The 11401-nt window shown below is 56.8% G+C and overlaps 1 protein-coding gene across 3 annotated transcripts in view; it reads right to left on the bottom strand.

Moving 5' to 3' along the window:
• Positions 1–6809: 6809 nt before the first annotated feature.
• SFXN5 (sideroflexin 5) overlaps positions 6810–11401 on the bottom strand; it is a 118663-nt gene continuing 114071 nt past the window's right edge. For all 3 annotated transcript variants that reach the window (XM_039256896.1, XM_039256898.1, XM_039256897.1), the window contains one exon: positions 6810–9896. In XM_039256896.1, the coding sequence (XP_039112827.1) occupies positions 9819–9896 (78 nt within the window). In that variant the 3' untranslated portion in view covers positions 6810–9818. The remainder of the gene's footprint in view (positions 9897–11401) is intronic.

Raw genomic sequence — 11401 nt, 5'->3', positions numbered from 1 at the left:
CTGCTGCTGACATCACCCATCGCCGCCACCCCTTGGGGCCAAACTCATCTGTCTCCTATTTGGCCCCACCTCCACCCCGATCTTCTGGCTATTCCCTCCTTGACTCCCATACCCCTCCCTGCCTTATTCCAGTACCTCTGACACCTTTACCTCTTGCCTCTCCAAGTCCTCCTCTGTCTCAACCGTGCCTCATCGGCCCTGTCCTCTGCAGGGTCATTCCTTGCCCCACCTGCCTCTTGACTGTGCCCTCCTCCTAGGGCTTTGCATCCATGTCTGCGACTTCTCCTGGCTCCCCAGACTCTCTCCAGCCAGCCTCTGCCGAGCTGCAGACCCCCGAGCCGGCTGCCCACATCTGCTGCACTCCAGGCCCCTTGGCACCTTGAACCCAACACATTCACAGATGACTCCTCTCCCCACCTGTTCTCTTCCAGGACTGCCCACCTTGACAAATGGCCAAGGTTTCTAACCTTGGGAAGCAGTGTACATGGCTCCTGGGGGGTTAGGACGAGAGGGAAGGAATGGTGGACATAATGAGGTTTATGTGGCTTGCCAAGGATGAGGCCCCTTCAAAGGAGGACCTCCAGGCTGTGGCTAGGGTTCTCTTCCTTGAGCCCAGGTAGGACTATGTCACACCTTCCTAAGCCCCTTCCCCTGCCCCCACTTCTTTCCCACTCTTGGCCTCTCCTACCTCACTCCTGGTGCCCTTGGCTTCAGTCTTGTCCATGTCATCTCCGTCCCCCAGTGAGCCATAGGGTTTTGCCTGTTCTGTGCCTTTACTTATGCTTCTCTTGGCTCCTGGAATGTGCTGGGGGCTTGATTAATGTTGAAGTCAATGTTGAAGACTTGCTGCCTGGGGCCCATGCAGGGATCCAAGCACAGAAGGTCCTTTTGCTGAGACTGTCGGCATCTCACTTGGGTCCAGTCAGTGCTAGAAACCAAAGGGCTTTCTCCCATCTCAATGCCCCCCCCCCACCCCCATCAACCAGGAAACACATTCCTTGCATCTTGAGCGTCCTCACCTCGGGGTGGACACTCTCTCTGCCAAGCAGGTAGATAACCTCTGGAGAGCATGTCCACACAGGTGGGGTGAGGGTGAGAAGGGGAGGCATCTTTTTGGCACCGGTGGGGGGCAGGGCAATGGGCGAGCTGTTCCTCTCAAGATTCTCTCACTTAGTGGGGGAGGAGGTGCATGAGGATCACAGCAGAGCAGCCCCTGTCATCCAGATAAAGGGCTGGAAAGGACCCAAGGAAACCTGCCAATCTTCCTAGGCCAGGCCTGCAAGGGGCGGGCCGGGAGTCCCCACCGCACTCCCACCCACCCCCCCGTGTTGTGCCTCTCCCTGCAGACGGTAAATATTGGTGTTGTGACTTCATTAATAAAGGCTTCTGTGAGCCTGAAAAACATGGAATCAGGATGAACTATTTTCTGAGCTGCCGGCTTGCCAGGTTTGCTAATTTGGGAGTTTTTGGGCCCTCTCCAGGGAACAAACCAAAGTTTCTCTCGAAGAGACACAGATGCAGCCGGGAAGGGGAGAAGAAGCCGAGGAACGATGCTCCCGGCCCTCCCTCGACTGCTCCTTCCTCTTGGAGATCAGGGCCCTGCGAGAGTGAGACAGGTGGACAGGGGCTGCTTGGCCAGGCTCTCCGCCTGGCCAAGTCACATCCCCTCAGCTGGGCTGGCCTCCCAGGCCCTGCAGAGTCAGACGGGCTGAGGTACTGATGATGCCCGTAAGAACCCCATGTGGCTTAAGTGGCAGGAACACGGTTTCTTAGCTCTTGTGGCCCAAGCCATACGCATCAGCTTCAGGGGATGATCTTTACACTCTGGTCGTGGAACTTTCTGAGATTAGTCCCTACAGATCCACAGCGGCATGGCTGGTGCTCTCAGCATCTCTGCACTTGGTTGTCACCAGCTCCTCCTCTGGGGTGCTGTGACGGCTTCCCATGGGACTACATGGAGCCCTCGCTTGTCAACTGGGTTCTGCCCAGGAGGGAGCCAGGCGACCCCCGCCCCCAGGCCTCTCCTGGAGCCCCTGCTCTCGGGCAGCCCTGTAGGGGGAGGGGCGGGGAGGCCAGCAGGCTGAGTGGTGCAGGCCCAGCCAGCTTTCCTGTCAGACAGGCGCTGCCAATGCGGAGCCAGACATCGGGAACAGGTTTAACCAATTACCCGAGCGCCCCATCTGCTGTCTGGGGTGTGTGTGAGGGTGAGTGCATGTGAGGGTGTCTGGGAGTGTCTGGGAGGGCTGTGGGCGAGTGCGCGCGAGTGTGACTGTGTGGGTGTGTGTGGGCGTGCGGCTGTGCACGTGGGCGGGGTGTGCTGCCTGTCCCAGCCATACCCCCTCATTTGTCAGACTGTGGCTACCAGCTCATGGTCTTCCTGCCTCCCCGAGACCTGGGGGTCTCCATGAACAACCCACCCAACGCCCCAGGCTCTCATTTCCTACTCACCTCATCACCACTCACTCTCAGGGCTTATGAGAGCCTAGAGTCACGCCTTCTTTCTAACCACACATTCAGATGTCCTTCCCTATCAAACCACATGCTCTTGCCTCTCACTCGTTCAGTTTTCTCCTATGTTTGTGCTTTGGCCGCACAGCCCGCTCCGGGCCACGGGCCCCTCTATTCTCTCTCGGACATTTCCTGGTCCCACTGTTCCTTGTTGCACCCTCCTGGCAAAAATTGTGAACTTGCTTGAACCTGCTTCCCCATCTGCCCTTGCAGTGGAGTCCGGGGGACATCCTGTAAGTGTGCTGGGTGGCACTCCTTGAAGTCCAAGGTCCCAGCCTCAGCTGACGCCTCACCCCTGTTGATAAATCCACTCCCGTTCTCCACAGGGGATGTTTCAGTCACGCTTCTCCCCAAACCTCTTCTGCTTACCCTCAACAGAGGACCTTATTTCCATCTCCAGAGAGAAATGAGGTGCGCTGGAAGGGAACACCTTCATAGCAATAAGGGGCCCGGATGAAAGAGGTAGTCCCTTCAAATGGGGCAATCTGAGGAGAGTTGGATAAAGGAACAATTCACAAATTTGGGGAACCCAACAAGAGATGCTTAATGCCACAAGGCTAATGACAATGGCCCACAGCCCTGGGGCCTGAAGAGGCAGGGGCAGGAGCAGTTACCAGAACACAAAAGGATGGATGGATGGAGACAGCCCCAGATAGGAGCCGGGGCCTTTGCGAACGGAAGGCCCAAAGATGCGGGGGAGACCAGGGGCATCAATCCCCCAGTGTCACCCTCCTCAGATCCTTCAGTTTCCCACTGGAGACTCCCAACCACGGGAGCCAGACGGCAAGTCCATACGAGGCAGCCTTCCGGAACAGAGAGCGGATGGAGAATGGTGCAAAGTATATCTGGAGGGGCCAGGCAAGCTAGTCTCTCACCCTCCAACCTCCCTCCCTCAGGCCCACGTTACCTGCATCCAGCCCATCTTCTCCACCTGCTCCCTGTTACCACTGAGACTCTTCTCTCCTCCCGCCCTCCTCCGGAGTCCTCACTCCTGCCTCCCCAGGCTCCTCCCCTCTCACTCATTCATGTCCACAAGCCTCAGTGTTCCTTCTGAAGCCTTTCCTTAGCCCCCACATTGTGCTGCAGCCACTGTCGCGTCTCAATGCCCAGCTCGCAACCCAATCTCTTGGAAATCCTTTGTTTTACAAGTTAATTGTACACTGGCAGCCATTCGGAGATATACTCACTTCTCAGCCCACAGAGATCTGGCTTTTGCCCTGACCACACTCCACTGAGGCTATTCTCTCCAGGTCCTTCCAAGGAACGTACTTGGTCTTTGTCTTGCTTCATCTCCCAGCACATTCTCGTCTCCTGTCCTCTGGGGTCCCATGCTCTCCTCACTTCCTTTATCCCCCCCTCCCCCACCTTAGTATGCTCAGGCTTCTGGGATAAGCACCACAAACCAGGCGGCTTACACAACGGAAGTTCATTTTCTCACAGTTCTGGAGGTTGGATGTCCGAGCTCAGAGTACCAGCTCAGAGTGGGTTGGTTTCTTTTGAAGCCTCTGTTCTTGCCTTGAAGATGGCTGTCTTCATGTTTGTCTGTATCCAAACTTCCTCTTCTTATAGGGTCACCAGTCATTTTGCATTAGGACTCACCCACCTGAGCTCATTTTACTTTAATAACCTCTTTAAAGACCCTACCTCTCAATACAGTTGCATTCTGAAGTATTGGGGGTTGGGGATTTAGCATTTGAATTTAGGGGGACACAGTTCAGCCCATAACACCCTTCTTATGGCTGATTTTTTTAGCAGCCTCCTGTCTCTGGCCAGGCCTCCGAGGTGGGGGCTCCTGGCTGTTCTCTCCCAGGTCTTCCTCCTCTCACCCCACATACTTCCCCTGGGTGGAGAGTTTTCTGTTTAAGGAGCTAATCACGCCAAGCCACTTACCTTGTCCCCACCTGCCTCCTGAGCTCCCAACAAGCACACCCAACTGTCCCCTGACACCTCGACTTGAGCATCTCACAGGGACCTCTAATAACCTGTAAAGCAGAATGCCTGCAGGTTTGTTCTCCCTTCTGTTCCTTAGCTGAGAAATGGCACCCCATCTATGTCCTCGGCTGCCTGAGCCGGGAACCTGGGGCCATCTCTGACTTCTCTCTGCCACCCTCCCCACCATCACCTAGAGCTGAGCAATCCTGAATCTCCTCATTCTCCCATCCCCCTCCTCCCAGGCTCCCCTAGGCTCTGTCTTCCCTCACCTTGACTCTCTCCTGGTCTCCCCAGCAGTCTTGCCTGAGTCCACGATATGCTCCATTCTGTTGCCAGAGGAATCCACTTCCCTACTTAAAGGCTCCGGTGACTCCCAGCTGCCCCTTGTCCTACAGCGGCTGGCGCACTTCTATTTCCAGCATCCTGTCCTGGCCCCTGTTCCCTGATGCTGAGCTTCTCGCAGTTCACCCCCAGACTGAATGAGGGCCTGGCTGTACTGCCCCTCCGTCTGCCAGGCTTACATGTGGAGAGAAGGAGAACCAGCTCAGGGGTGAAGGGGGGGGCAGCAGGGAGCTGGTGGCAGCCCCCTTCCCTCATTTCCTCACCTGATTTGCATGGGGCACCTGGTGCCTCTGTCTGATGTCCATTTGTCTACCTTCTCTTTCTCCTTCCCTCCCTTTACCCTTCCATGAGACCCAGGGAACTGGGGTGAGGTGGGGCCCCAGGTTCTTGCTCTGGCTGAGAAGATGTCCTTGTCAGGAAGGAGCTAGGCTCCAAACTTAGACGAGGTTGCCAGCGGCTACCTCGGGGTGGGACACGAGAAGTGAATGAACATTTTTCAGCCACTGCCCAGGAGACTCCTGGTACTGCAGGGAAGCAAGGGCACGTGGGGGTTAGGCCTTTCGGGAATGGCTGACACTTTTCTGTTTAAGGAGCTAAAAGGTGGCAGGGGTGTGGGTGAGATGGCAGGAGCAGCAGCAGCTCTGGAAGACTGAGGGAGCTCCATCCTGCAAATCACCCCAGGTACCCCAGGGCCTTGAGAAAGAGTCACTCATCACTGTCCTTATCCCCTAGCATTCTGACTCTCCTTCTAATCAGGGCCTGAGTGGGAGGAGGGAGGCCCTAGGGGCCAGCGGGTAGGGATGGGGCCAGGGAGGCCACATTCCTGGAGTGTTAATGATCTCCGGGCTGGGCAGGAGCTGAGCCCCCAAACCAGCTAAAAACAACAAACAGCTCCCAGGAGGGATTTGTGTCTGTCCTGAGAGTCAAGGATTTCCGCCCGGATGGGGGCTGTGGCCAGTGGGGCTCTTAGCAAAGAAATTCCCCAGAGACCAGAAGCCCCATGACCTAGAAGTATCACTTTGAGAACAGACCCCACCCCCATCCCTCCTCCCCAACCCCACGCTTCCTAGGGAGGCCCAGTGCACAGGTAAGGGGAGGCAGCAGTCCTCTTGACACCTGGCAGGCCAGAGAGGAGTCTGGGTGCGTTTCTCACCTGGTCTCTCCAATCCTTATGCCAGCCCAGCAAGTGATGCTTGTTCTTGACATTTTATGGCTAAAGACACCAAGGCTCTGTTGGAAAAGGTGCTCCATAAACATGTGACCAAATTAATGGGCAAATAAAGGAAGTGACTGGCTAGAGGTCAAACAACCATGCTGGGGCCAAGCTGGGGCTGGCACTGGGGTTGACCTGACCCCGGCCGTGGAGGTGTACTACATGGTCCCCTGACATGGAGGCCATCATGTCTCCCTGCAGGGGTGGGAGATGTCTGGAGGTCCTGGAGAAGAGTTCAGGCCTTGCTTCCCCAGGGATTCTGGGGGCTCCCTAGAGCAAGAGGGGCCAGAAAGAGGAACTATGGGGAAGTTAGGAAGAGGCAGAGTTCCTGGGGCTAGTTCCACACATGTTGTGACATTGGTACCTTTCTACCTGGCCCACTTCTTTCCTCCCTGTGAAGACTCTCTGGGCTCCCAGGCAGTCCAGAGTGCCCCTCCCACCTGCACTCCCTCTCTGTGTCCCCTCCCCCCTCCCCGCCCCGATATCAATAGTAGGAGAATCTACCGACATCCCTCTCTCCTCCAGGACCATGCAGTGGGGCCTTAGTGAGTGCTCAGCACCTTTTCTGTAAAGGAAGGTTCCTTCTGTAGAGTTCAAACCACGCCCTCTGTCCAACTTCCTGTCCTCACATGCTCTTCCACCCTTTCCTCTCCCCTTCCCTCTGGGCCTCCCAAATGGCCTGACCCCTCCTGGAGCCTGGGGTCTGCACTTTCCTCGGGGGGCTTCCTACAAAATCCTCAGGCAGCCCTGGCTTGACCCCACTGTGTTTCCATTCCCCATTGCTCCCACCCACAATCCACAAAGCCAAGCCCTGATGCTTTAAATCCATCATTTATTGCCCACAGCGCATTAGTATTACATAAACGACAGAGATTGAGAAATTTTCTGAGAAGGTTAAAAAGACACTGCAAAGTCCCCTTGGTGTGGCCAAGGCATATGTGCTGGTGCCTCGCTCATACCCAGCCCAGGGCTGGGAAAAGCACTTGCCTCTGTCCTCTGGCCCGTCTCCTCTCAGGACCCCACTCTTCTCCCAGACCAGGGGCTCAGGACAGAGAACAAGCCAGCTCACAATCAGGAAGTAGAAAGGAGGCTGTTCGCCACCTTGACCCAGCAGCCATCTAGACATCTTGGTCTTTTTTGGCCCCTGCACCATCAGATTATTCTCTGGAATGGGAGAAAGACATCCATGGGGAAAGGCTACCCTTCCCGAGCCTGAGGGAATGTTTGAAGTGGCCAGAAGAAGGTTAGGCCAGTACACCAGGACTAGAGAACCAGTTGTAGGTATGGCCTGTATTCTGGCCCAGCCGGCCCAGCCACTGGCCTAACTGTGTGACCCAGCTCAGCCTCCTCCCCAGTCATGAGCTGGTCTGTGGACGAGGCCTCCCTTCCTCTGGCCTCAGCAGAGGCGGGGATGGAGGCTGGCCAAAAGTTTTCCCTCGTGGTGTTTTCCACAGCCAAGCCAGGGTTTATCTTATCAGCATGGCCCTCTGACCCTCTGTCACCATCACCCTGAGCTATACAGATCTGCCAACCCCTTTCCCAAGGAGGAGCCCCCTTAGCTCGTGCGAAGTTGCATTTGGGAGCCTGACCAGAGATCATCCAGGAGACAAAGTCGGTAGGTTATGAGATGACAAAGGCCACAGGGCTGGGGCTGGGGTGGGGCTGGGCTGGGGCAGCCAGTCCAGAGAGGGAGCTGGGAGACCCCATCTCTACCAGGTCTCCAGCAAGCGTGGGGGTGGAGCTGCGGTGGGTAGTTTTGGTCTCGAGGGAAAGTGCACAAGGTCCGATGAGAGGTGGGGCAGGGTGAGCTTGAAGAGAGCTTTTCAAAAGGGGACCCAGGCACGCTCAGCCAGTCATTGGCACAGTCACATTATGGCAGGATTGGCTCAAAAGTACTTGCCTCCTTTTCTCTGCTGTTTTGTTCTCCCTACCTGCTCTGTGTTCACCCCTTCCTGACTGGTAGGGGGGTGCTACTCCTCAGGAGAGCGGGGGGCCCTCAGGGCAGCATTCTGCAGAAGCAGCAGGGCCTGGCTGAGAGGTGAGGACAGCAGGGGCTTCTGACGGGGGGTACGTGGTGTCAGTGCCTGTGGAAGACCCACCTTCCCGCAACCACCCCTGCATGGAGGATGGCAAGAGCCGCCCAGGGCCACAGCCTCGCGGCCATGCACTAGCCTTTTCTTCCACATGCATGTGCTCACCTCCAGCCAGGTCTCTGCCCAGGTGGAGTCACCACGGGGGGGCGGGGAGGCCCTGAGACTGCATGTTGGGGGCTCCATTCCAGCTGGGGTGGGGTGAAGGGTACAAGGGCCCGTGCTTCCTCTTTGTTTGCTCTGTTCACTTCACCTCAGGCTCTTTCTTCTGCAGAGCCCCTGCAGGCCTCTCCTTTTCCTGGCCTGCAGATGGGAAGAGACAGGAGCCAGCAGCAAGTGGCCTCGGAGGCCAGTGCAGGGCGAGAGGTGGCAGGTGGGAGTGGGGCCACACTTAGGCCCGGCCACTGGCACCATCTCCTCCTTCAGAACTGAAAAGTGGCAAAGATCAAGCGTTCCCAGGATGTGGGCTCACATACAGAAAGTCAAGGTCTAGGTCCTGAGGCCATTCCCGAAGGGGCCTGCCCCTTTCCCAGTTCAGTGTCCACACTGGGGACGACCAGCATCTGAGCAGGACAGCCAAAGACGAGGTCTAGCTGGAAGAGCCGGTGGGAACCCTTTGATCTAGTCCTCTGGTTCCAGATAGGGAGTAGAGGCTCAGAGAGCGGAGCAGACTTGTCCAAGGTCACACAGCTCATTTGGGCCACAGCCAGGGCCTGCAGTTTCTGGCTTGATGCTGACTCTTAGATAGGAACCTGCCTCCGCACTCAACGTAAGGCCCTCCCTCTCACGAAGCAGTGGGATGGGGCAGGCAGCCTTGGGGGCTTGAGAGCCCCCCAGATGGAGGGCGGTCCAGCTCCAGACCCACCCTCAGCCCCACTGCCCAGCTTCCGGCCTGGTGACTGGAAGGAGGGTCTCCCTGTGGAGGTCAAAGTGCAGGCCCACAATTCCAGCCAAACATCGTTCCTTCTTGGGGCTTCTTGCCTGAAGTTGGGGCTTCAAATGGATCAGGGTTCCATGAAGGGTGACCCTAGTCCCAGGCACTGGGCTTCATGCAGAGGGATTGGTTCTGCAGGTTGTAGCATGGATGAGGGCCATACTCAGAGCCAACTGCCCACACAATCTTCCAGAGGCCTCCCGTGCTCCTGACTCTCTGAGCCACCTCCTGAGGGCCTCAGTCATAGCTGGTTTCTCCTGTGAGGTGTAGATCCCCTCCCCCACCCACTCCCCAGTCACTGGGCCTGGCCACCATAATATTTTGAATCTACAGGCCCTTCTGCCAAACCAACCAGCCCCCAGGCCTAGACCTACTACCACCACTGGTCAGCTGCCGCCATCTGGGCTGCTGCAGCCAAGGCTCAGACTTGATTCGAATAAAAATCAAAAGAAAAAAACCCCCAAAGTATAAAAGGATCCTAATTCTACCCCGTGGGCACTCTACAGTTTTTCAGCTTCACACATAATTGTGCTGAGTAGAGTTTTGACAACCCCACGTAAGGCCCAGAAATGCACTTGATTATTTTTTTTTATAGGAAATGTGTCAGAATTCCTCACCCCTATGTTAACATGTGAATTGATTAGTCTCCCTACCATTGCGGATCCAGTGCTCCCCCCGGTAGCCCAGGACCGGTGGGGTCAGCTCGCCCCTCCCTGCAGGTGCAGCCCAGGAGACTCCTTCCCTGCCCCCGGCTCCCCGGCCTGGATAGGGCTCCGTCCCCAGGCCGGCCGGCCACCACTCACAGCCCTTTGTTGTATATCACTGTCCGACTACTCGTGGCCCGGGCAATCTCAGGCTCTAACTGGGAGGTCTCGATCTGAGGAGAGAGTGAGAACAGAGAAGGAAGGTGAGGGGGACGGGATGGAAGGGAAGGGGTAAGACTACCCTGGTGCCCAAAGTTCTCCCCCTATGCCACCTACTGACATGTCCTCCTTTACTGCCCTCCTGCCAAGGAGACCTCCCGGCTAGGTCTCGTGTCTTCCTCTGACGGTGTGTCCACGCAGGTGAACGTCCTACACTCTGACCTCCGGGTTGTGTCTTCCTCATCTTCCAGGGCCTAGTCCTCTGCGAGGCACACGCCCACTCCCAGGGCCACACCCTGGACTTGGTCACCACCCAGGGCTGCTCCACCCACATTCCTGAAATCCAAACTCCACCCTTTTGGACTCCCCAGTCCCCTATCCTTCCGGGACCCCAGTCACTCTCCCTATGTATTTTTTGACGACGAAGCCCTCAGGCCTAGACTCCCTACAGCTCAGTCTTCACACCGGCCCACTCCAACCCAGACACGAGGGGCTGTCGCTCCAGCCACTCTCTGGCCCAAAGGTCCTTCCAGTCCTGACTGGCAGAGGCCCAGGTTTACAGGAACTCAACCACGCATCCATCTCTCCACTTGAACCTGACTTTGATGGACCCCCACAGTGATCAGTAAACCGCCTCCTCCCAGCTACTTTGCCCAGTCAGCTCCTGCCCTCCTTCTCCACAAGAGTCACCTTAAACCTTCTCTGCCCTCCTCAGCCACTCCACACTCAGCCCCCCACTCATCCTGAGTAGAAGAATCTTCTTCCTACTTCAGAGAAAAAGGAGAAGACCACAGAACAGGCCCCTAGGCATCCCACCATCAAAGCCATGAACTACCTGTCCATGCTGCTCTGCACCTGCCCTTGGGCCACCCCTCCCCTCAGAAGACAGAACCTCCTGGGATCCACCCCCCCCCCATGCCCACTCCGGGAGCCCACTCCCAGACTCTCCTGCTGTCTCCCACCTTCGCAGTCCACTGACTCTAGACCACCAGCGTTTCAACACTGACAAGAACTTCCCATCTGATAAACTGTCCCGCTAACCCCACGTCACGCTCCAGCTACCGCCTGGTCTCTCTCCTCCCCCACAGGCAAATTTCTCTCAGGCACTGTCTCAGGTGGCCTTCTGCACCTCCTCCCCTCCCACTGACTTTTCAACCCACAGCAAATCTGGTTTCTGTTCCCACCGTACTCCACAAAAATCCTTCTCTCTCAAGTCACTGCCACCCTGCACTTTGTGACATCTGCCGGACACTTCCCAGGGACCCTGGGGGCTTGGTCTGGCTGTGGGCCCTCTTCCCTGCACAATCCCTGAGGTGATTCCACCCTCCCGGTGACTCCCCAGATCTGAGGGTTCTCCAGCCATGTTTCTGCCCTGAATCCCGGGCCCACAGGGACTGTCTTGTAGGCACTTGAACTCAACCCTAAAATTTAAATCAGAACTGAAGTACCATCTCCCTCCTGGCCCAACCCAGCTCCCCACGCTACCACCCAGTGGTGCTCTGGCACCACCTCACCTCCT

The sequence above is a fragment of the Hyaena hyaena genome, unplaced genomic scaffold, assembly GCF_003009895.1.
Source record: "Hyaena hyaena isolate Hyena2069 unplaced genomic scaffold, ASM300989v1 scaffold_591, whole genome shotgun sequence".
Classification (NCBI taxonomy): domain Eukaryota; kingdom Metazoa; phylum Chordata; class Mammalia; order Carnivora; family Hyaenidae; genus Hyaena; species Hyaena hyaena.
The sequence above is the reverse complement of the archived record's forward strand: the minus strand, read 5'-3'. Positions and strand labels throughout refer to the sequence as shown.